The sequence below is a fragment of the Rana temporaria genome, chromosome 2 (assembly GCF_905171775.1).
Source record: "Rana temporaria chromosome 2, aRanTem1.1, whole genome shotgun sequence".
In the NCBI taxonomy this organism is placed as follows: domain Eukaryota; kingdom Metazoa; phylum Chordata; class Amphibia; order Anura; family Ranidae; genus Rana; species Rana temporaria.
The window spans coordinates 457,750,067-457,776,775 of record NC_053490.1 but is presented as its reverse complement, the minus strand read 5'-3'; the positions used below and the strand labels follow the sequence as shown (position 1 = coordinate 457,776,775).

Below are 26,709 nucleotides of genomic sequence, written 5' to 3'. Positions count from 1 at the left end.
ATCTGGCCCAGTGTTTTGAGCTGTATGTGTGCTGCACTATGTATGCTGACATGTAAACAAATAATGCATTCTCTATGCAGGCCAACTAATCGGCTGACCAACTTAGGCTTCTTTCACACAAAGCGGACGTATCGCCATACGTCTGAATTTGGCGGATCGGATGTCAGCGGACATGTCTCCGCTGACATCCGACGCTCCATAGGATTGCATGGAGCGGCAGTTCAGGTCCGCCGACAAAACTGACAGGCGGACCTGAACGGTCCGACCATGTGAAAGGGGCCTAATTGATAATGAAAATAGTTGACAAATATTTGGATTATTGGTTATTATCAATTACAGTATGTTGATTAGTTATTTAAAGGAATTTTTTATTTTTTTTCTGAAATGACTGTTTACAGGGTATAGAGACATAATAGTTAACTGATTCCTTTTAAAAATGATTAAAAATAGTTAAAAATCAATCATATAATGTACCTACAGTTTCAGTTTCGTTTTTACATGCTCTTTCCTGCTCTGTGATGTATAGAGACTCAGAGCCAATACAGGGCAGTGATGGTTTGTAAAACGAAACTGATTGGTGTTGAGGGGTTTTAGACACACAGTAATCACACCTCCTTGATTAGTGACCACAGAGAGAAAGCTCCCATGACTTTTTTCATCAGGAAACAGACTGTTCAGAACAGAGAAGGATTACAGCAACATCAGAGCAAAAACGAACAATGAGGACATGAAAACAGGACTGCAGTAAGGTAAAGGAAGCTATTTAGCTAAAAAAAAAATAAAAAATCCTTTAGTGACCCTTTAAGCCCTACTCGAGACCAGTGGTGGTCTGCCAATCTTGGCAAAAACAATGCAAGTTTAACAACAAAAAGTGGGGTAGAGACCAAAATTCTTGTTTGTAGCCCCAGGAGACAATGTTCTAGACCCAAGCACCTGAAATGTCCTGGGACAAAATGGCAGCAAAAGTAAAAAAATGGCCACCACTTTTACAAGCTGCCTCATTATGAGGAGGAATTGCTTACAGATTTGGTGTATTTAAGGGTCCAGGGCTTATGACAGAGCTGGACTTTAGGCTTGGTATTGGACTTGAAAGTCTGAGTAATGAAAAGAGCTAAAAAACATTTCAGGTGCTTTTGCTTGTGGAGTTTTTGTCCTTTTTTTTCTGGGACAAAGGGGTATACTTACCCTTTGTGATTTCCTTGATAAAGGTGTCCAGGGAAATGTTTGCAGGGCCGGCGCTACCACTAGGCGGATTAGGCAGCCGCCTAGAGCGCACTGCCGCCTAGAGCGCAGCCGTGGCCAGTCACCTACTCATCCCCGCTGGATGTAACCTCTGGAGCGGTGCGGTCCCTGTGCGGTGTGTCTTTGTGTGCACTGTACTGGAGCGGTCCGGAGGAGAGGGAATGTCTGATGCCGGGGATAGTACAGGGGCGCGGGGAGGGAACTTTCACATCAACATGCAGTGCACTGATAGATCCCTCCCCCGGCTTCCACAGCGGCAGAGTTGTTCGGCGGCTCAGGGCTCTAAAGCCGAAGAGCTGGGCCGCCTCCTTCACAGTCACTGGTCGGGACTCGTGAGTGGGTGTGGCCAGCCAAGGGATGATCCCGCCTGTCACTGGGGGACGGAGAACGGAGTGGGCGGCCTCAGGGATGATCGCAGGTCTTTCTGGGCAGAGCAGCAGGTAAAAAAGAATGGTTCTAAAAATGCCGTTTTGTTTTTGATGAAGCCACTGGACTAGGAGAAATTGAGTTGAAAATTGCTCAGTCAGGACAGGGCTACAGGAAAACACAGATATCATCTTGATCTTTGTCAACTGTATGACTTATATCTTTAGACTTTTACATAGAAGTAAAAAGTGCTATTAGCTGACAAAGATCAAGATGGTATCTGGTATCTACTGACTGAGCAATTTTCAACTCAATTTCTCCTAGTCCTCCTGTCCTGCTGTCACCCAGTCCTCTGCCATGCTGTCACCCGTCCTCTCCTCTGCCCTGCTGTCACCCAGTCCTCTGCCATGCTGTCACCCGTCCTCTCCTCTGCCCTGCTGTCACCCAGTCCTCTGCCATGCTGTCACCCGTCCTCTCCTCTGCCCTGCTGTCACCCAGTCCTCCGCCCTGCTGTCACCCAGTCCTCTGCCCTGCTGTCACCCAGTCCTCTGCCCTGCTGTCACCCAGTCCTCTGCCCTGCTGTCACCCAGTCCTCCGCCCTGCTGTCACCCAGTCCTCCGCCCTGCTGTCACCCAGTCCTCTGCCCTGCTGTCACCCAGTCCTCTGCCCTGCTGTCACCCAGTCCTCTCCTCTGCCCTGCTGTCACCCAGTCCTCTGCCCTGCTGTCACCCAGTCCTCTGCCCTGCTGTCACCCAGTCCTCCACCCTGCTGTCACCCAGTCCTCCACCCTGCTGTCACCCAGTCCTCCACCCTGCTGTCACCCAGTCCTCTGCCCTGCTGTCACCCAGTCCTCTGCCATGCTGTCACCCACCCTCTCCTCTGCCCTGCTGTCACCCAGTCCTCTGCCCTGCTGTCACCCAGTCCTCTGCCCTGCTGTCACCCAGTCCTCTGCCCTGCTGTCACCCAGTCCTCTGCCATGCTGTCACCCAGTCCTCCGCCCTGCTGTCACCCAGTCCTCTGCCCTGCTGTCACCCAGTCCTCTGCCCTGCTGTCACCCAGTCCTCTGCCATGCTGTCACCCAGTCCTCTCCTCTGCCCTGCTGTCACCCAGGCCTCTGCCCTGCTGTCACCCAGTCCTCTGCCCTGCTGTCACCCAGTCCTCTCCTCTGCCCTGCTGTCACCCAGTCCTCCACCCTGCTGTCACCCAGTCCTCTGCCCTGCTGTCACCCAGTCCTCTGCCATGCTGTCACCCGTCCTCTCCTCTGCCCTGCTGTCACCCAGTCCTCCGCCCTGCTGTCACCCAGTCCTCCGCCCTGCTGTCACCCAGTCCTCCGCCCTGCTGTCACCCAGTCCTCTGCCCTGCTGTCACCCAGTCCTCTGCCCTGCTGTCACCCAGTCCTCCGCCCTGCTGTCACCCAGTCCTCCGCCCTGCTGTCACCCAGTCCTCTGCCCTGCTGTCACCCAGTCCTCTGCCCTGCTGTCACCCAGTCCTCTGCCATGCTGTCACCCAGTCCTCCGCCCTGCTGTCACCCAGTCCTCCGCCCTGCTGTCACCCAGTCCTCTGCCATGCTGTCACCCAGTCCTCTCCCCTGCCCTGCTGTCACTCAGTCCTCTGCCCTGCTGTCACCCAGTCCTCTGCCCTGCTGTCACCCAGTCCTCTCCTCTGCCCTGCTGTCACCCAGTCCTCTGCCCTGCTGTCACCCAGTCCTCTGCCATGCTGTCACCCAGTCCTCTGCCCTGCTGTCACCCAGTCCTCTGCCCTGCTGTCACCCAGTCCTCTGCCCTGCTGTCACCCAGTCCTCTGCCCTGCTGTCACCCAGTCCTCTGCCCTGCTGTCACCCAGTCCTCTGCCCTGCTGTCACCCAGTCCTCTGCCATGCTGTCACCCAGTCCTCCGCCCTGCTGTCACCCAGTCCTCTGCCCTGCTGTCACCCAGTCCTCTGCCCTGCTGTCACCCAGTCCTCTGCCATGCTGTCACCCAGTCCTCTCCTCTGCCCTGCTGTCACCCAGGCCTCTGCCCTGCTGTCACCCAGTCCTCTGCCCTGCTGTCACCCAGTCCTCTCCTCTGCCCTGCTGTCACCCAGTCCTCCGCCATGCTGTCACCCAGTCCTCCGCCCTGCTGTCACCCAGTCCTCTGCCCTGCTGTCACCCAGTCCTCTGCCCTGCTGTCACCCAGTCCTCTGCCCTGCTGTCACCCAGTCCTCTGCCATGCTGTCACCCAGTCCTCTCCTCTGCCCTGCTGTCACCCAGTCCTCCACCCTGCTGTCACCCAGTCCTCTGCCCTGCTGTCACCCAGTCCTCTCCTCTGCCCTGCTGTCACCCAGTCCTCTGCCCTGCTGTCACCCAGTCCTCTGCCCTGCTGTCACCCAGTCCTCTCCTCTGCCCTGCTGTCACCCAGTCCTCCACCCTGCTGTCACCCAGTCCTCCACCCTGCTGTCACCCAGTCCTCTGCCCTGCTGTCACCCAGTCCTCTGCCCTGCTGTCACCCAGTCCTCTGCCCTGCTGTCACCCAGTCCTCTGCCATGCTGTCACCCAGTCCTCTGCCCTGCTGTCACCCAGTCCTCTGCCATGCTGTCACCCAGTCCTCTGCCATGCTGTCACCCAGTCCTCCGCCATGCTGTCACCCAGTCCTCTGCCCTGCTGTCACCCAGTCCTCTGCCATGCTGTCACCCAGTCCTCTCCTCTGCCCTGCTGTCACCCAGTCCTCTGCCCTGCTGTCACCCAGTCCTCTCCTCTGCCCTGCTGTCACCCAGTCCTCTCCTCTGCCCTGCTGTCACCCAGTCCTCTGCCATGCTGTCACCCAGTCCTCCGCCCTGCTGTCACCCAGTCCTCTGCCCTGCTGTCACCCAGTCCTCTCCTCTGCCCTGCTGTCACCCAGTCCTCTGCCATGCTGTCACCCAGTCCTCCACCCTGCTGTCACCCAGTCCTCCGCCCTGCTGTCACCCAGTCCTCTGCCCTGCTGTCACCCAGTCCTCCGCCCTGCTGTCACCCAGTCCTCTGCCCTGCTGTCACCCAGTCCTCTGCCCTGCTGTCACCCAGTCCTCTGCCATGCTGTCACCCAGTCCTCTGCCATGCTGTCACCCAGTCCTCCGCCATGCTGTCACCCAGTCCTCTGCCATGCTGTCACCCAGTCTTCCGCCATGCTGTCACGCAGCCCTCTGCTGTCATCCTGTCCCCTGCTGTCACCCAGTCCTCTCCTCTGCCATGCTGTCACCCAGTCCTCTGCCCTGCTGTCACCCAGTCCTCCACCCTGCTGTCACCCAGTCCTCCGCCCTGCTGTCACCCAGTCCTCTGCCCTGCTGTCACCCAGTCCTCTGCCCTGCTGTCACCCAGTCCTCTGCCCTGCTGTCACCCAGTCCTCTGCCATGCTGTCACCCAGTCCTCTGCCCTGCTGTCACCCAGTCCTCTGCCCTGCTGTCACCCAGTCCTCTGCCCTGCTGTCACCCAGTCCTCTGCCCTGCTGTCACCCAGTCCTCTCCTTTGCCCTGCTGTCACCCAGTCCTCTGCCATGCTGTCACCCAGTCCTCCACCCTGCTGTCACCCAGTCCTCTGCCATGCTGTCACCCAGTCCTCTCCTCTGCCATGCTGTCACCCAGTCCTCTGCCCTGCTGTCACCCAGTCCTCTGCCCTGCTGTCACCCAGTCCTCTCCTCTGCCATGCTGTCACCCAGTCCTCTGCCCTGCTGTCACCCAGTCCTCTGCCCTGCTGTCACCCAGTCCTCCACCCTGCTGTCACCCAGTCCTCTGCCCTGCTGTCACCCAGTCCTCTGCCCTGCTGTCACCCAGTCCTCTGCCCTGCTGTCACCCAGTCCTCTGCCATGCTGTCACCCAGTCCTCTGCCCTGCTGTCACCCAGTCCTCTGCCCTGCTGTCACCCAGTCCTCTGCCATGCTGTCACCCAGTCCTCTGCCATGCTGTCACCCAGTCCTCCGCCATGCTGTCACCCAGTCCTCTGCCATGCTGTCACCCAGTCTTCCGCCATGCTGTCACGCAGCCCTCTGCTGTCATCCTGTCCCCTGTTGTCACCCAGTTCGCTCTAAAAAAAAAAAAAAAAAATTGTTGGCAACTATGCTCGCTGTGTACGGCAGTGCAATGAGGGTCAACAAACATCACAGGGGGTATAGACAGGGCCGGTGCTAGACTTTTGCGCCCTTTCTATACCTTATAGAGATATATAAATTATATTTTAGCCGTATAGAAGTTTGATTTTAATTTTTTTTGGGGGGGGGGCGCAAGTAGCTGGTCTCGCCTAGGGCGCAAAAAAGTCTAGCACCGGCCCTGAATGTTTGACACAATAAAAGATATCTTGAAATTATGCTTTTTACACTGAAGCTCTCTAGACGAACATATAAGCCACAGGGTCCTCTGCATATACACCGAAATGAGGCTCGTTCTGGATATTTGATGTATTGTGTCCGCTAGCCTTTTGACACAATAGCACAGAGCCACAGGAGCTTCAGATGTTGGAGGACAGAAGAATCCATAAGAATAGAACCAGGCTTGTCTCTGTGCTGTTTGGCGTAATGTAAGCGGGATGCTTTGTGCCATTGGCATAGTAATGGCTTTCTTCTGGTGACTCGACCATGTAGCCCATCTTTCTTCAAGTGCCTTCTTATTGTGCAACTTGAAACAGCCACACCACATGTTTTCAGAGAGTCCTGTATTTCACCTGAAGTTATTTGTGGGTTTTTCTTTGCATCCCGAACAATTTTCCTGGCAGTTGTGGCTGAAATTTTAGTTGGTCTACCTGACCGTGGTTTGGTTTCAACAGAACCCTTCATTTTCCACTTCTTGATAAGAGTTTGAAGACTGCTGACTGACATTCTCAATTCCTTGAATATCTTCTTATGTCCCTTTCCTGTTTTATACAGTTCAACTACCTTTTCCCGCAGATCCTTTGACAATTCTTTTGCTTTTCCCATGACTCAGAATCCAGAAATGTCAGCGCAGCACTGGATGTAAGATGCAAGGGTCTGTCAGGAGCCCAGAAACTCATTGACCTTTTATACATACACACACACACACACACACACACACTAATTACAAAAAAGCAGATCACAGGTGAGGATGGTTACCTTTAATAGCCATTCAAACCGCTTTGTGTCAACTTGTGTGCATGTTATCAGGCCAAAATTACCAGGGTATGTAAACTTTTGATCAAGGTCATTTGGGTAGTTTCTGCTCTCATTATGATTTAAAAAGAGTAAACACAATTGATTGATAATAAATGGCTTCAGCCAAACACTAACCATGAAAAAGTGTTTGTGTTATCATTCATATTCTCTGAAAAATGTCCAAGAAACCACAAATTTTGCCAGGGTATGTAAACTTATGAGCACAACTGTGTTTTTTTATATATATAAATATATATATATATATATATATATATATTAGTGTCCTTTACAGAACAGTACAAATATGTTGAAGTATTTAGAAATCCCCATGAGCATTGTTAAGCAAAGAAAACATAGGTAAAAGGTCACGACACAAGAGAAATTACTGACAAGCATAACACAATTTACTGAAATCAATAGCAGAGGAAATAAGGTGAAGCATGACAACTTTGTTACATGCCACAAAGGTTGCCAATTATATTATGTAAAGCTCACCAACAATATACTTTGTGTAACTGTATGAAATATTAGTTTGCTCACTGCACTGTCCATTTACTTTACTGTAATCCTCTTATTATTTATATAATCGCTATTAATGTTAAAAATAGATTTTTAAATACACTGCCTACGAGTATGAGGCTAACCCATCTCCAAAATTCAACAGTCTGTATTTACCTAGTTACCCGTCCAAACTAAGTGGCAACTGTCCCTTAAGCTCTGTAAACAGGGAGCCTCCAGTCTCGCCATGATGCATATTTATTTAACAGAAAGATAGTAGCAGTAAATTATTTGCTACCCCCTATTAATTTAAGCTTAATGTATTTAGCCTTGAAAAGCTAACCTGACCATTTTACTGATGTTTTTTGTACAGCTGTATACATTCTATTTAACTGAAGATAAGGATGAAGGAAAAATTGAACATCTCCACACGCTGCCCTCTGGGTGACATCCATGAACTGCAAATGTTCTCCCCCTGATTGTGTTATAACACATTCTGAGCTAGCAGCAAGGCTAGCAGGACAACCCAATCAATAATGGTGTAAACAGTTCCTGTTCTTCACCTGTAGAGAACACCTCATGTTTTGCCCTTTTCAGGGCCTAATTGTAGAGACCTCTACATTCTGTGCATGCAGGTAAAAAAAACTTTCTGTGTGCAGCAGCCCCCCATCCCCCCTAAAAATCACCTGAGCCCCCTCTTGATCCCTCTCTGTGGAATCGCACTCCTGATTGGCTTTTGAGCCAATCAGGAGACAGAGGGGGTGGGGCCACAGAGCCGTGGGTCTGGAGCGCGCCTATTTGGGTGCCCCCAGAGCAAGCTGCTTGCTGTAGGGACACTCTGGTGACCCCAGAGGTGGGACTGAAAAATCTCACTTCCGGTGTCCTGACTGCCCATTAAGTATTTAAGTGTGATGTGTTGGTGTGGGAAGTCAGCCTCCGTTCCCAGTTGAAGCCATTTTTGGGGAAACACGTCGGGTGGAGCATTTCCTACGCCATCACGCTCATATTACTCAGTCTCTAGGTTTGATCCTTGGCTGTTTTTTCTCAAATTTCCTTTTTTTTTGCGTGGTTCTTTTTTAATATATACTTTTTTCCCCTTGATATGAACATTTGCTGTGGAATATAGATATATTTTTACTTGCTGTGATTTTTAAGTAACTTTTTAATAAATAACCTTTTTGGACCTACTTCACTATGAGGATTTTGTTCCTATTTTTCTACTGAGTCAATGCTCTTGGATTTGGTGTCTGGTGGAAGCCTAGTTGAATCTGACCACTGCCTTCCTGTGTGATTTGGTCTAGGGAAACAGCTGAAGGTTTTTCCTCTATCTGCAAGACAGAAGCATCCCTCCCTGAGCTGAGTGATCCTTTACCGGGGCCGGCAGGCTGATGCACATGCTTCTTTGACCTCCCTAAACCGAGGTCCATCTTGTCCGGTAAGAGTCAGTAATTTTACACCTTTTGGCTGGGAATAAGATTCAAGCTTCTTCCAGATATTACACTGAGTATTGCAGCGATCGGTGAACTGATCCCTGGGAGTGTCCTGCTGCAGGGGCGTACCTAGAGCATTTGGCACCCGGGGCGGATCCAATATCTGGCACCCCCCCCCCACGTTAAAATGTAAAACACCCCACTGTGCCCCCTGCATACCTCTGCATCCTTCAATATCTTTTTGTTACTACTGTGTACCCCTCTCCACAACTGCACCTCTGGACCCCTTTACATTACACAGCCCCCTGCATCACTGGACCCCTTTACATTACACAGCCCCCTGCATCACTGGACCCCTTTAAAATTACACAGCACCCTGTATCACTGGACCCCTTTACATCTCACAGCCCCCTTCACCTCTGGACCCTTTTACATTACACAGCCCCCTGCACCACTGGACCGCTTTACATTACACAGCGGCCTGCACCTCTGCACCCCTTTACATCACATAGCCCCCTGCACCTCTGGACCCTTTTACACTACACAGCCCTCTGCACCCCTTTACATTACACAGCACCCTGCATCTCTGGACCCTTTTACATTACACAGCCACCTGCACCTCTGGACCCCTTTACATTACACAGCACCCTGCATCACTGCACCCCTTTTACATTACACAGCACCCTGCATCACTGGACCCCTTTACATTACACAGCACCCTGCATCACTGCACCCCTTTCACATTACACAGCACCCTGCATCACTGGACCCCTTTACATTACACAGCACCCTGCATCACTGCACCCCTTTTACATTACACAGCCGCCTGCACCTCTGCACCCCTTTACATCACATAGCCCCCTGCACCTCTGGACCCTTTTACACTACACAGCCCTCTGCACCCCTTTACATTACACAGCACCCTGCACCTCTGGACCCTTTTACATTACACAGCCACCTGCACCTCTGGACCCCTTTACATTACACAGCACCCTGCATCACTGCACCCCTTTTACATTACACAGCACCCTGCATCACTGGACCCCTTTACATTACACAGCACTCTGCATCACTGCACCCCTTTTACATTACACAGCCGCCTGCACCTCTGCACCCCTTTACATCACATAGCCCCCTGCACCTCTGGACCCTTTTACACTACACAGCCCTCTGCACCCCTTTACATTACACAGCACCCTGCACCTCTGGCCCCCTTTACATTACACAGCACCCTGCATCACTGGCCCCCTTTACATCTCATAGCCCCCTGCACCTCTGGACCCTTTTACAATACACAACACCCTGCATCACTGCACCCCTTTTACATTACACAGCCACCTGCACCTCTGGTCATGTCAGCTAAAAAAAAAAAAAAAAAAAAAAAAAAAAAAAATTTTTTTTTTTTTTTTTTTTTTTTAAATCGGGATGGTGTCACCCCTCTAGTGGGTGTCACCCGGTGCGGCCCGACCCCCCGCACCCCCCTAGCAACGCCACTGTCCTGCTGTCAACTACTTCTATAATATTTTTGGGGAATTTATTTTTACTTATTGCTTGTACTACCCCCCCTCCTTTATGGGTAGTTAACACGTGGTTGTTTTGACAACACTGTGTTTCATATATCATGTTTTGTGTGTATTGATACACTGAAACTTTCTCACCCTAGTAATCATTCATTGATTCGCACCAGCATTTTGAACCTATTGCACATTGATATTGGGATTGCGCGCTTATTTCTGTTTGTATGTAGGGACACCCGGCAGGAGGGAGGAGCATCAGCATGAGAGCTGAGAAGAGGAGGATCCAGGCTGCTCTGTGCAAAACCACTACACAGAGCAGCTAAGTATAACATGGTTGTTATTAAAAAAACAAAGTGCACAGAGGTGGGGAATAATATGTTTTACTTTTTTTCTAAATATGTATTACCGTATATACTCGAGTATAAGCCGACCCGAGTATAAGCCAAGGTACCTAATTTTACCACAAAAAACTGGGAAAACTTATTGACTCGAGTATTAGCCTAGGGTGAGAATGCAGCAGCTACTGTAAACGGAAAAGAGGGCCCATTTGGACACCTCACTGTGCCCATTACAACCTCACTGTGCCAACCTCACTGTGCCCATTGCAACCTCACTGTGCCAACCTCACTGTGCCATCATCACTGTGCCAATCCTCACTGTGCCAATCCTCACTGTGCCCATCCTCACTGTGCCAATCCTCACTGTGCCCATCCTCACTGTGCCCATCATCACTGTGCCCATCCTCACTGTGCCAATCATCACTGTGGCCAATCATCGCTGTGCCCATTGTCAGTGTACCTGAAATTGAGAGGCTGCGGGTGTCCATTCATTGTTTAAAACTTGCGGTTTCTTCCTGGTCCTTTCCGTGATAGACTTTTCTCAGCTGACACAGTTCCGCCTATCACAGATATTCTCTCATCCTCGGACTCAGTCTCCCAGCAGACACTGTGTTCAGTGTTCCGCCAATCACGGACGTCCTCTTGTCCGAGGATGAAAAGGCATCCATGATTGGCTGAACACTGAACATAATGTCTGCTGGGAAACCCGAGGATGAGAGAACGTTTGTGATAGGCGTTTCTCAGCAGACAGTTCCACCTATCACGGAAGAGACAGGAGGAGACCATGAGTTTTAAACGATGGATGCCCGCAGCCTCTCAATAATTTTAGGTACACTAAATCGAGGGGGGCATTTTCAGCCCAAAAAAAAAGGGCTGAAAATCTCGGCTTATACTTGAGTGTATACGGTACTTAATCTATTATGGGTATTTCTATACATTCACATTTATCACCCCCATCAAATCAACTATTACCTTTTGCACCACCACCCCCTCCCTTTAGAATGTAAGCTCTACGAGCAGGGCCCTCCTGTACCTTCTGTATTGAACTGTATGTTCAATACAGCATGCGCTCGTCACATTCGATGCCATCGCCGCCATCTTGCTGCACCCTACCTATGCCTAGGAAGCTACCGCGCATGCGACAAAGTCATTTCGAGCATGCGCGGGTTTCCACGGTGACAGGTAAGTATACACACTCTCGGGTTTCTCTGCAAGAAAACTGCCTAGAAACTCAAGACAAGAAAAATAGAGAACATGTTCTCTATTTTTCTCCTCGAGATTCTGGGCAAAATAACAAGAAAAACAAGCGTGTGTACGAGGCTTAAGCCACTGTGCTGCTTGTAGCAGAAAGATTCAAGTGTTCTTGGTACTGGTTACCAAATTTCCTGAGCCCACAGAAGTTGAAACATTGCCCCTCCAGGTTAAAGTCCTTATAGTCCTTATAGCTCTTATAACTGGTACATAACTCTATGTGCCCTTTCAAATCTGCCCATTTTGTAGGGCACTGAGATGTGGAGCAGTGGGTTGTTTCAGCACATCACACTCTTTACTATGTTAGCGTTTTTTTGTGTGTTTTTTTTACATTGCTGTCAGGGGCGGATGACCATTGGGACTCTCGGGCACTGCCCGAGGGCCCCATCAGGGTTGCCAGGCTCAGTAAAACCAGGGACAGTATGTCAAAATCTGTGTTTTTTTTTACATCTGTCCCTTATATGTCCGAAACCGACATGCTTTTGATGTGAAAATCCTGAGATTTTAGCTGCCCTGCCTCTGCACTGCCTCCTGGAGTGGTGGCCATCTGTAAGCCCGGGGGCCCCATAATCTTCTATTGCCCGGGGGCCCCATGAGTTGTCAGTCCACCCCTGATTGCTGTACAAAGTTAGACTCTATTCAATTCTCTGCATCACAGCCCATTGTGTCCTGAGATGCCTTCTGATGCATGTGGAAAAGTACAGCTGAATTTGGACCTGAAACGTACCAAAAGACGCACAGAACTCCTGTGCAATTTGCACTGGAGCCGCTGTGGAGATATGGGAACCGCCTCCATTGAGAGACGGTCACTATCTCCTGCTATGCTAATTGGATGCAGAGAAATCCACATCCAATTCGCAATAGTGTGAACCCAGCCTTAGTGTTAATGATGAAATCCCTTCTGCTGTCAGAATACAATAGCACAGCAGGAAGGATATTACCATCAACACATTCACATTTCCCCGCCGTCAGAATACAATGATTACTGCTGCCGGCTTTAGCCGCTGGCAATAATTGCACACAAAAAAACAAACAAACAGGCTGGTTGACTTCAGTATAACCAGCATGCCTATAGATGGATTGAAGTTCAGCTAATTCTTAATAAACTGGCTGAATTTCAATTTGTCTATGGCCGGATTTACTAGACATGTTCAGAACAAAAAAAATTGTTTTGTTTTGTTTCAATTCGGTATTTATATAAATTTGTTTAATAAAATTAGCTTAATTTTTTTATTTGTTTTCGGAATTTGTTTTGTTTATTCAAATTCAAATTGATTAGAAATTTCCGAATGCGGATGAATTCGGACAATTCGAATCATTTCGAATTACATTCAAATTACATTCAAATCGAGTTCTATTTTAAATCAAATTTATTCTATTCGAAATTTGAATTTTGGAAGATGGTTATATTCTTTCTATTACATTCCATTCTATTGTTTTTTCTATTCTATTCTTTTATTTTCTATTTTACTTGATTATTTTCTATTCTAATCGATTTCAAATTTATTCTATTCAAAATTCAAACTTAGTCTATTTGAAATTAGAATTTCGGAAAACATTATATTTTATATTGTTTATTCTATTCAAAGTTTGAATTTCAGAAGATGATTATATTCTATTCTTTTCTATTCTATTCTGTGCTTTTATTTTCTAATCTAATCTAATATATTCTAATTTGAATTTATTCTATTTGAATTTTAGGAAATTGTTATATTCTTTCTATATTATTCCATTCTTTTCTATTCTATTATTTTCTATTGTATTCTAATTTGAATTTATTCTTTTCGAAATTCGAATTTCTGAAGAAGGTTATATTCTATTTTATTCTATTCTATTATTTTTTCTATTCTATTCTTTTCAATTTCAAATGTATTCTCTTTGAACATCAAATATAAGAATATGGTTATATTATTTCTATTTTATTCTATTCTTCTTTTATTCTATTCCATTCCTTTATTTTCTATTCTATTGCTTTATTTTGTATTCTATTTTGTTTTGTTTTATTATATTTTTTCTATTCTATTCTTTATTTTCTATTCTGTTCCTTTATTATCTATTATATTTTATTCTCTTTGAAAACTATTCGATTTGAAAACTACTTGAATTTGAAAACTATTTGAATTTTAATTTTGTCTGAAATTTTGTTTCGTTATTTCAGATTCATTTACATTTGTTACTATTGTAATTCGAAAACATGGATACATCTGCATTTCCAAATAATGAAGAATGCGTTCGAATTTTAATTCGGAACAATTCGAAAGGCTTTAGAATTGTCAGCCCCCCATTGTTTTTAGCTAAACAATTCAATCAGTCCCACTCTTTAGATCTTTATAACATGAAGGCTAATTTATTATTTAGTCAATGATAAGAACTAGGAGGGCTAAACAGACTACACAAGATAACAAAGTGAGGACAGGACAGCTCTGAAGTTCTGACAAGATCAACTGTTTTTATGTATCAATAAATATATAACAACATGCTTACAATGACATTTTTACAAACCAAAATTGAGCAAATACCAGATGTTAAAGTGACACTAAACTTGTCAGATGTAAATAACAGAGATAAGTCCATAAGGTGTCCTCGTTGGACTTAACTCATAGGCCGCGTACACACGATCGGTCAAAACCGATGAAAACGGACTGAAGGTCCGTTTTCATCGGTCCAAACCGATCGTGTGTGGGCCCCATCGGTCAGTTATCCTTCGGTCAAAAAAAAGAGAACTTGCTTTAAAATTTAACCGATGGACGCCTAACCGATAGGTCAAAACTGATCGTTAGTATGCAAAAGCATTGGTTAAAAAGCCGCGCATGCTCAGAATCAAGTCGACGCATGCTTGGAAGCATTGAACTTCGTTTTTTTCAGCACGTCGTTGTGTTTTGCGTCACCGCGTCCTGACACAATCGTTTTTTTTAACCGATGGTGTGTAGGCACATCAGACCATCAGTCAGCTTCATCGGTTAACCGATGAAAACGGTTCTTCGGACCGCTCTCATCGGATGGACTGATCGTGTGTACGCGGCCTTAGTGTGCCTTAACTTTTTACGTAGGAGCTTAATTCATGGAGTTCAGCTTTAACCCCTGAGCCTGTCAGCTACTTCACTGCTTTTACCAGCCTGCTCTCCCCCAACGTTTTGACCAGTAGATCAGCAGAGGACATTTCTTAACTACTGCATCTAATAATTGTGTCCACTATTTCATGAACACATTTTTTTTGTTGGATATGTATAGGGGAGGTTCAGACTGGAAACATGGGCCAGTGGAGGGTATTATCTTTGTTGGAAGTATATAGCACAAGAGAGTAAATAGTAGGACTTTAAAGTGGAGTTCCACCCATAAATATAACATTACATCAGTAGTTTTAAAAAAATGTCATTAGTCCTTTAAGAAAAAACATCATTTTTTTTTAGATGCCTTCAAAGTGTTGTTGCTAGGCAGAATAGTTAATCTTCCCTCTTCCTGCACCTAGGTACTTAAGCTTCCTAACCTACACCGCACAGACTCCTGGGAATGTAGTGGGTGTAACTTTCCAGGAGTCTGTGCACTCCCCAGTCTCGAAGAATCATGTGACTTGGACAGTACAGGTGCTGAAACCTATTACACTGCTTGTGCAGCACTGAGCATGTGCGAGATCTGCAAGGCTGAAATCCAGGAAGTCATACAGTCTGGCTTCATGATGCCCACACTTAAGATGGCCCCAGTCAATTTCTATTTTATAAAGTGTCTAAATGCTGTAACAACCTAACAAAACGGACCTTAGTTTACAGACTAACTTTACTAGAATACATTAAGCTTGTGTATTACAGGGGTATTTATATTTAAAAAGTGAAATTGTGGCCGGAACTCCGCTTTAAATACCCCTCCATTGATCCCCAGAAAACATTCATACATAAAAAACATACAAAACTTTATTTCTGACAATAAAATGTCTAAAAACTCATATCAAATGTCAAATTAATACCAACAAACATTGTCCACTGCAAATATGCATGGCTATTGGTTGAACAAGAGCTTAGGCCGACGCGTTTTACAGTAAATCGCTGCTTCCTCAGGACTTCCTGTCTCTCACATAAATGCACATGACCAAAGAAATATATTCTAAAGACAAAGGAAATCTATGTATAAGTTACAAGTCATCCAGAAACATAGTTAAATCGCTTGTAATAATCATTAGGTTAGAAACACAGGGGGTAATCCTCAAAAGAGATACGCAGGCGGATCTGCTGTTCCGCCTGCGTATCCCTGTTTCTATCTTTGGAACTGATCCACAGAATCAGTTTCCAATAGATAGACAGAAGATCCGACATGTGTAAGGGACTTACACTGCCGGATCTTAGGATGCAGTACCGCATCCGCCGCTGGGGGCATTTCGCGTCGAAATGCCGCTTCGGGTATGCAAATTAGCACTTACGGAGAGTTTTTTCTCCGTAAGTATTAGTTTGCAATCGTAAAATTAGGGCTGCTTTTACAAAGTGTAAAGTTAGTACACCATGTAAAAGCAGACCCTTCTTTCAGCGACGCTGTCTTTTTTTTTTTACAATTTTTTTTTCCCCGACACAACTTTTTTGACCCGGTGCGATTCACGAAGCTCGGCGTAACGTAATTTCGCGCTATGCACGTCGGGAAAAGGACGTCACGAGCATGCGCAGTACGTCCGGCGCGGGAGCGCGCCTAATTTAAATGGGACTCGCCCCATTTGAATTGGGAACGCCTTGCACCGGCCGGATTTAAGTTACACAGCCGAAAATTTCTAGGTAAGTGCTTTGTGGATAGGGCACTTAGGTAGAAATTTTCGGCCAGTGTAACTTAAATGGTCAAGATTACGTTGCGCCGGGTTTTTGAGGATTACCCACACAGTACCTATCCCCAAAGAGAAGCTTGGAGTGGAGAGGGAAGGAGAACAATATATATATAAATATTGTACCTTTTTCACAAAAGATTTCATCCATGTGGTATATGGTGATGGTCTCGAATATTTTTACTCTCTTGGGCTATATACAGGAAAACCTTGGTTGGAGAGTAACTTGGTTTGAGAGTGTTTTGCAAGACAAGCAAAATGTTTAAATACAATTTGTCATGATATACAAGCGATGTCTTGATATAAAAGCAATCTCTTGATATACAAGTAGTGTCATATTACAACAGAGTATAAAATAGAAGAGAGGCGTCTATAAGTGTAGCAATATGGTTACATTTAATGAAGGTAAAACATTTAGCAACTTATTGCTACAATTCTCTTTTATACTCTGTAGCTCCTGTTGGATTTTGCTTCTAATCCCCTTGCGGAGGCTTCCATTTGTGGATGGACATTTTATGGTTACACAACCTATCACATTGCTATAATCTTTTTATATGGACTATAAACTGAAGGACTTATGAATAAATGGTTGTGGAACGAATCATTTGAGTTTTCATTATTTCTTATGGGTAAATTTGCTTTGATATAAGAGTGTTTTGGATTACAAGCATGTTTCTGGAACTAATTATGCTCGCAATCCAAGGTTTTACTGTATTTCATGAACAGGTGTGTCTATTACTCCTAGCACCAGGTGTTTGTTTTCTATATGTTTACATACTAAGGCCTCTTTCACACGGTCCGTGTCCGTGTGCGGGCACCGCTTTGCTCAGCGGGGATCGCTCCGTCGATCCCCGCTGAGCTGGCAGATGACAGGTCTGTCTCTGCACACTGTGCAGGGACCGACCTGTCAGAGCGCCGCTCTCCCCTATGGGGGATCCGATGACGACGGACCATAGAGTCCGTTGTCACCCGATCCGATCCACCAGATGGATTGAAAATAGTTTTTATGGCGGATCGGAGCGGGTCGGATGTCAGTGGGCATGTCACCGCTGACATCCGTGGCTCCATAAAGGAGCATGTTCAGGTCTGCCTAAAAAACTGGCAGGCGGACCTGAACGGTCCACCCGTGTGAAATAGCCCTACAGACCTTCCCCCTGCAGTGTTGTAAATATTTTTTACTACACATTAAACTTTGGTTTGGCCTGCCACAAAACTCCCAGTTTTTCATATGTATGGCACCCCGGGTTAAAGCCTCTGTTAGTTTTTTTTTTTTTTTTGCTGTATCCCTGTTTTAGAGACGTACTCTTACATTTTGTCCTAGTGACCACTGTCACTTGGAAATTAAAGAACAACTCTGGGCAGAAATGTTATGGCAAATTTGTAGAGATGTTCCCATTACCTGTAAATAATTTGTTTGTGTTTGTCCACAATAACATGTGGCCCACGGAGTCCCCTGATGTGGCCCGCCATACCACAGCATTAGTGTTGTGAATAAGGCTGGTGGTAGAGGAAGAAAGCGGCTGCAGAGCAGAGCCCCATAAGCCGATACTTTCTCTACAGCGCCGGCTTTTACCACAGGCTGAGTCTATAGCAAAGTTCAGCTAACCCACAGGATAGACACAGACACACGCTGCACCTGTGGTGTGGGTAAACCACAGCACATCAATGTGAGAGCAGCCTTAGGCACTTTTCACACGATAAGCCCGACCAAATAGGACCCTCAATTCACCTCTACAGAGCGACAGATGTCCGTTTACGCCTGCCTACCTCCAATCCGAAGAACAGAAGGGAATTCCTCCCCTTCCATCTGTGGTGGATAGGAGGGCCAATAGAATAGCCGTGACCTGTCATCTGCCCGCTCATTGTGGCCCGCGACTGGTTACCAAGTTGCTTAAGTGGTCCTTGCTCTTCAAAAGGTTGGCACCCCTGCTCTACGCAATTTTAGGTTAATCTGCTTCTCTTAAAATTTTAGTGAATCGCTGCGTGTCTTTTTAAATTAATTCTACTGGGGTTGGACCCACTAATTCGAAGAACTTTGTTGCAGTAAGTGGGCTTAGCACTATATGACCATATAGTGTGACCAAACCCCCATATTTTTTGAATATGTTCAGGTGCGTTTAACCAGCCCTGCAGGATAATTGTAATTTTTGTATGTGTGTGCGCTGTAATCTGTTTTGTATTTTTAAATTACCGTGCACAGAAGAGTTTTATCCCTATTGCGGGGTTTACCAGTGTGGTATTTGTACATTGAAATCATATCCCCTCTCAAGCGTCTCATCTCCAGAGAGAATACATTCAGTGCTTGAAGTCTTTCTCCATAACTGAGATCCTCCAGTCTCTTTGTTGCCCTTCTCTGGACTCTCTCTCCTCGCTTGAAATACGCCTCAGTGTGAAAGGGGCCTAATGTATTCTATGCATTAAGGTGAAAAAACATCTGCAGATTAGCGGGCCCCCAGTCCCCCTGTTTACTTACCTTGCTTCTCGGGCAGACTTCTCGGCTCAATCATTGGTTGATTGAAAGCAGCCATTGGCTGGCGCTGCTGTCCATCACATCCAATGACACGGCGCGTCAGGGGCGGGGCCGAGTGATACAGTGAGCTGCTATGGCCACCGGCTGTATCACAGGAGCGCGCCGCCAAGAACTCATCACCATGTGAGCGAGCTCGCATGAAGTTGATGAGTTCTTGCGAGGAGGAGCTGAGACAGTCCCTCAGGGACCCCAGAAGACCAGGTTCAGGGCCACTCTGTGCAAAACGAGCTGCACAGTGGAGGTAAGTATAACATGTTTGTTATTTAAAAAAAAAAAATTACCTTTACATATCCTTTAAGGTTTGGGAACAAGTACAAGGAAGGGTAAGAGAGGAAGAACAGAGAGGAGGGAATGTGGAAGGGAGCCTGAGGTTCCTTGGGATTGTCCAGGACATATATTGACCTAGTCCACAAGAACAATGTTATCTCAGAGATCGGTCAAGCGTTGGTTTAAGTCCACAGGAAAACACAGGGGGTCAGATTCTCGTAGATATCCGGCGGCGTAACGTATCTCCTTTACGTTACTCCGCCGCAAGTTTAACGGGCAAGTGCCTGATTCCCAAACCACTTACCTGTAAACTTGCGGCGGCGGCGTAGCGTAAAGTCCACCCGCGCAAGCACTCCTAATTCAAATGATCCTGGTAGGGGGTGCATGCACCGTCGGGTAAATTACGGACGTCATTTGTTTTGACGGTAACGTAAATGGCGTCCAGCGCCATTCACAGACGACTTACGCAAACGACGTTAAATTTTCAAATTGCGACGCGGGAACGACGGCCATACTTAACATTGAGTACGCCACCTAGGGGGCATGTTTATCTTTACGCCGCGTATCGCTTACGGAAACAACGTAAAAACACTACGACGGGCAAGCGTACGTTCGTGAATCGCGTGACTAGTCATTTGCATATTCTACGCTGACCGCAAAGGAAATGCCACCTAGCGGTCAGCGTAGATATTGCAGCCTAAGGCCCCGTACACACGACAGAGGAACTCGACGTGCTTGGCACGTCGAGTTCCTCGTCGAGTTTTGGGATGAAGCCGCCGAGGAGCTCGGCGGGCCGGCTTCTCCCATAGAAGAGCGAGGACAACGAGAAAATAGAGAACATGTTCTCTATTTTCTCGTCGAGTTCCTCGGCGGCTCCATCGAGCCAAAACTGTACAGACGACAGAGATTCTCGGCAGAATCCGGGTTTTGACCTAGTTTCTCGGCGAATTCTGCCGAGAATCTCTGTCGTGTGTACGAGGCCTAAGACACAACGGCGCAGGCCATCGTATCTTAGGCATGTTTAAGTGTATCTCAGTTTGAGAATGCACTTAAACATACGACGGCCTTAGATTCGGACTTACGTCGGCGTATCTGCTGATACGCCGGCGTAATTCTTTGAGAATATGGCCCAGGATATCCAAGGGTCCCACATTTACTTAAAGCAGTTGTATACCCTATTTTTCAACTATAATAAGGCTTACCTGTAGGTAAAAAGAATATCTCCTAAACCTGTACAGTTTAGGAGATATTCCCCTTGCATGCAGCCGCATGCATGCACTCTGAGTTCCCGGCTGAAAGGTCCGGCAGACGCCAGACCTTGCCGGAAAGAAGGCTCTCGCGCACATGCACAAGAGTGACGACATTGCAGCTCCGGCCACTCACCGCGCCGGAGCCGCGATACCCGGAAGACACGCCAAGGGAAAATGTCTGCTCCCTCAGCGTGGACCGGAATGACCTGCGACGCCTCGTTCCAAGGTAAGTATTTCATAATGAGCTAGTATGCGGTGTGTGACTATCTCCCCTGAAAGTATACTGAGTAAGGCTGCATTCACACCTGAGCGTATCGTTTTCGGTCGTTTTTTGCTGCGTTTTGTCGCACGTTTTGCGCGCGTGTTCACATGTATACGCGCGTTTGCATACAGAGTTGTCCGACGTTTTTGAACTTCGACGTTTTTTATTTTAGCCAAAGGGAAAAATTATCATCTCTTTCATCACTTGTTGCTATGTTTGTAGATTTTTTTTATCTTCTTCCTGGGTGAAATGTTCTATTTCACAGAACAGATTAAAGCGAAAAAACGCCCGTAGAAATGCTCGTTGTCGCGCTAGACGCTTGAATCCATTACTTTCTATGGGAATACAAACGTTCTAAAACACCCAAATCCGCCCAATTCGCGCGCCTGAGAATAATGTATTTTTTCCCCTTTAGCGTTTTGGAGCTTCATGCTTCAGGCGACAAAACGCTCAGGTGAGAATGCAGCCTAAGTCAACCAGTTCTAGCAGCACCCAATCAGTAGGGTCCCCACTGAACAAGATTTACAGGGCCTGATCCACAAAAGGGATATGCCGGCGTATCTACTGATACGCCGTCGTATCCCTGTTTCTATCTATGGAACTGATCCACAGAATCAGTTTCTCATAGATAGGCAGAAGATCCAACATGTGTAAGGGACTTACACTGTCGGATCTTAAGATGCAGTACCGCAGCCGCCGTTGGGGCATTTCTCGTCTAAATCCAGCGTCGGGTATGCAAATTAGCACTTACGGAGGTCCACGAAGCTTTTACGCTTCGTTTTTTCTCCGTAAGTATTAGTTTGCCGTCGCAAAATTAGGGCTGCTTTTACAAAGTGTAAACTGTTTACACCTTGTAAAAGTAGACCCTTCTATCCCGCGTCGCTGTCTTTTTTTTTTTTGATTTTTTTTTCCCGCCGCAACTCTTTTTTTTTTTTTTACGCCCGTCACGATTCTCAAAACCCGGCGCAACAGTTTTTACTAAAAGCTGAAAACTATTTAACCAAGGGGGTCTCTCTGAAGTAAAAAAATACAGCAAGCTCCATAAATATTCATTGTACATAAGTAGAACTATTTGGCATACTGACCTCCTCCATTTTGGTAACAGATATAAGGAAACCTCCATACATTGCCCAGATCCACTGCATACCCAATAACAGATAGGAGAAAGTCTATTTTTTTGCTCCAAGTCTCTCTTTCCGCTATCTCTGTTTGCAAGTGATGCACCTCAGCTCTGCAGGAGGGAATAACAGTAAGTGTTGGGGTTGAGGTTTCGTCTATTCCATTTCTGGTGCCATTACAAGGGGCATCAGGATTCTGTACTGCTAAATATTTATTAGACATGTGCCCAAGGTCTGCCCTCTCTCCCGGGCAGGGGTGCACCTTGTTGTGCTCTTCAGACAGTCGTAGTGATGGCTTGCAGTTTCTCAGCAACAGACCATCCTTTTTGCATTCTGACCTGGTCTTGCATGTCAAGGGCTCTTTCTCAGAACCCGAGGATGGGCTCTCAGCGCAGGCTGGTTTTCTCTCCATCCTGTTGATTGTGAAGCGATTTAGCCAGAGCCCATTTGGTACTATGTAGAAGTTGTGTATCCCTTATACGATGTTCTCAAAATGAAAGTCTTCCAGCCCTGACCCTGTGGAAATATGAAATAAACATTACTAGAGGATAAAAATAAAATGGAGATCACTGATACAATGCTTTTTTTTTTTTACAAAAAAAACACTGTCTTAAAATTAGGATCTATTTAAAGGGGTTGTAAAGGTACAATTTTTTTTCCTAAATAGCTTCCTTTACCTTAGTGCAGACCTCCTTTACTTACCTCATCCATCGATTTTGCTTTTAAATGTCCTTATTTCTTCTAAGAAATCCTCACTTCCTGTTCTTATGTCTGTAACTCCACACAGTAATGCAAGGCTTTCTCCCTGGTGTGGAGTGTCGTGCTCGCCCCCTCCCTTGAACTACAGGAGAGTCAGGCCGCTCTCTACGTTGCAGATAGAGAAAGGAGCTGTGCGTTAGTGGGCGTACTGACTCTCCTTTAGTCCAAGGGAGGTGGCGAGCACAACACTCCACACCAGGGAGAAAAGCCTTGCATTACTGTGTGGAGTTACAGACAGAAGAACAGGAAGTGAGGATTTCTCAGAAGAAATAAGGACATTTAAAATCAAAATCGGAAGATGAGGTAGGTGAAGGAGGACTGCACTAAGGTAAAGGAAGCTATTTAGGAAAACAAATTGTACCTTTACAACCCCTTTAAATTATCATATACAACTAATAACACTTATTTTCTTATTTTGAATTGGGAAACTTTTTGTGTCCAACCCTCAAATTTATAGGTTAAAGCACAGTTTCCACACAGCAAAATTCTAAAGCCACAGTCTCCAAACTGCAGCCTGTGGACTGGATGTGGCCATTTGCCTGCTTTTATCCAGCATCTAGGGCACCATACCATCCACTGACTCAATATCGGGGCATCATTGCTCCCACTGACACCAATGATAGGGCACCATTCCTCCCACTGACACCAATGATGAGACACCATTCCTCCCACTGTCACCAATGATGGGGCACCATTCCCCCACACTGACACCAATGATGGGGCACCATCCTCCCCCACTGACAACAATGATGGGGCACCATTCCTCCCTTAAATACCAATAATAAAACAAAAAAGCTTACACTTGTGCTGTATTGCTGTCCACTCTTACGTTGTATGCCACCCCATAGCCTGGGCTGCCATTTCTTTAAGACTTCCTTCTTTTAACATTTTATTCCCTCATCTTTCCAAAATAAATATTTTATATTTAGCAACCTGGCTAGGTCTGGAATGTAAGTTTAAATTCTGAAGAAGCTACTTGGGGACATCCCACATATTTCCTTTGGCCAGCTACAACATGGAACTTCAAATATTACCTGTGGCTTGTTTTATTACAACCTGTAAAAGTCAGAACACATAAATGTACTAGCTAAACAAAGATAGACAAATAAAATCAATGCCAGGCAGCCTGCATCTACTGTATGTATACAGGTCCTATAATTTTCAAATCATGACTCGATTCTGCCATGTCTAAATATATTATACAAGTCAATGGCAAAGTAAGGACTTAAAAAAACACAGCCCCATTAGTTTAAATGGTTTATGTATAGCAGGTTCAACCAATGACACGCACATATATATTTTTCGAATCTTTAAAAATATATGCTATTACACTTTTTTTTTAGTTAAAGGCAAAAAAAAAAAAATCCCTAAATAGCTTCCTTTACCTTAGTGTAGTCCTCCTTCACTTACCTCATCCTTCCATTTTGCTTTTAAATATCCTTATTTCTTCTGAGAAATCCTCACTTCCTGTTCTTCTGTCTGTACACACTGTAATGCAAGGCTTTCTCCCTGGTGTGGAGAAAGCCTCTTGAGGGGGGAGGGGGTGAGCAGGCAAGTCAGGACACTCTCTACTTTGCAGATAGAGAAAGGAGCTGTGTGTTAGTGGGCGTCCTGACCAGGGCTCAAGTCCTGCGGGAACGCGTGGTAACGGAGTTCCTGCACTTTTTTCACAGCAGGAACGCAGTTCCCTTTGCAGGACTAGAGCAGCCGAGCCGTCCGAGCCAATCCTTCACTAAGCAGCGATGCCCAGCTCGAGTCAGGGGCAGGCGAACCTTAGTAATCCTTTATGTTACTGGCCACTTCCTGTATATGGACTCATCAGGTAGTGTGCGGGTATTCCGTCACTTCCTCGATGCCTCAATGTCTCCTGTGAGGTTTTGTCATTGTTCCCAGGAGACATTGCGTCTTTCTAAATCCTGTGATAACTCGCGGCAGACCTCCGCAATGTCTCCTGGGAACAATGACAAAAGCTCCCAGGAGACTCCCAGGAGACATTGCGGCATCGAGGAAGTGACGGAATATACTACCCCATGAATCCATATACAGGAAGCGGCCAGTAACATAAAGGATTACTAAGGTACAGTGGATCGAAAAAAAACAAAAAAAACATGCGGTTTAGTAATTATGCATATGAGCGTATCACTTTTTCTTTTTTTTTGGTGGGGGGGGGGGGTGGATCTTGGGTGGGAGTTCCCACACTTTTTTCCCCAGGACTTGACCCCTGGTCCTGACACTTCTGCTCGCCCCCTCCCCCCTCAAGAGGCTTTCTCCACACCAGGGAGAAAGATTTGCATTACTGTGTGGAGTTACAGATAGAAGAACAGGAAGTGAGGATTTCTCATAAGAAATAAGGACATTTAAGCAAAATGGAAGGATGAGGTAAGTGAAGGAGGACTGCACTAAGGTAAAGGAAGCTATTTAGGATTTTTTTTTTTTTACCTTTACAACCCCTTTAAAGTGGATGTAAACCCTCACATATACCCAGTGAGGTGAACAGCCGCAGATGATACATAGAGGTGAAACAAATCCTCCTACATAAGTTTTACATGTATATCTGCTGTCTTCAGCTTTATATACTGTTTAAAAAAGTGCACATCTTGTAAGGAGATTTTTTCTTCCTGGTCAGCATTCAGCCAAGACAGCTGATTGGAGGAAAGGCACACACCCCTCTCCTCATAGGTAGAGACTTTCAGCTCTGTTTGTTAAATCGTTCAGCTCTGTGCTAATCTAGTTATCAGTCTGATAACAGAAGAATGGAGCAGGAGAAAGCCATAGGACTTATGCCGCATACAAACGGTCATTTTTCGGCATGAAAAAAAATGACATTTTTAAAAACGTCATTTAAAATAATCATGTATGGGCTTCACATCGTTTTTCGGCTTCTGAAAAACGCCAATTTTTTTTTCGAACATGCTGCATTTTTTAATGTTGTTTTTTAAAATGTCGTTTTTCGGGTTGTAAAAAATTATCGTGTGAGGGCTAAAGCAACGTTTTAAACCCCGCGCATGCCCAGAAGCAAGTTATGAGCCAGTAGCGCTTGTTCAGGTAAAACTACCATTCATAATGGAGTAAGCACATTCATCACGCTGTAACAGACAAAAAAACGCGAATCGTCTTTTACTAACACGGAATCAGCCCAAAGGCAAATGGAGCTTCCCCTTCAGAGTGCCGTCGTACCTGTTGTACGTCACCGTGCTTTGTTCATCATTTTTTAAAACCGATGGTGTGTGGGCAACATCGTTTTTATTGATGAAGTTGGAAAAACGTTGTTTTTTGGACATGCTGAAAAATGTTGTTTTTTTATATGCCGAAAAACGACCGTGTGTACGCATTAGTGCTTTGAAGAGAGATAACAAAATACTGCAGATAGATGAGCCCAGCTCTAATTTCATGAATCGGGTTTATAGCCACTATAAGTTGAAAATGTTTATAAAACAGAATTAGTAAGTACTAAAATTATAATATATATATATATATATGTGTGTATGTGTGTGTATAAATATACATATTTCTTGTACCGATACCAGACCGTACAATTTTCATTTAACCACTTAAGCCCCGGACCAAAATGCAGCTAAAGGCCCAGGCCAGGTTTTGCGATTCGGCACTGCGTCGCTTTAACAGACAATTGCGCGGTCGTGCGACGTGGCTCCCAAACAAAATTGATGTCCTTTTTTTCCCACAAATAGAGCTTTCTTTTGGTGGTATTTGATCACCTCTGCGGTTTTTATTTTTTGCGCTATAAACAAAAATACAGCGACAATTTTGAAAAAAATGCAATATTTTTTACTTTTTGCAATAATAAATATCCCCCAAAAACATATATAAAAAAAAATGTTTTCCTCATTTTAGGCCGATACATATTTTTCCACCTATCTTTGGTAAAAAAAATCGCAATAAGCGTTTATCGATTGGTTTGCGCAAAAATTTATAGCGTTTACAAAATAGGGGATAGTTTTATTGCATTTTTATT

The 26,709-nt window shown here is 45.8% G+C and overlaps 1 protein-coding gene across 1 annotated transcript in view; it reads right to left on the bottom strand.

The window, feature by feature from the left end:
• Positions 1–26,709, bottom strand: part of SLC6A4 (solute carrier family 6 member 4) — a 157,892-nt gene that overhangs the window by 70,899 nt on the left and 60,284 nt on the right. Inside the window, exon 2 of the mRNA XM_040338569.1 lies at positions 21,945–22,493. Coding sequence (XP_040194503.1) covers positions 21,945–22,389 — 445 coding nt within the window. The 5' untranslated portion in view covers positions 22,390–22,493. The remainder of the gene's footprint in view (positions 1–21,944; positions 22,494–26,709) is intronic.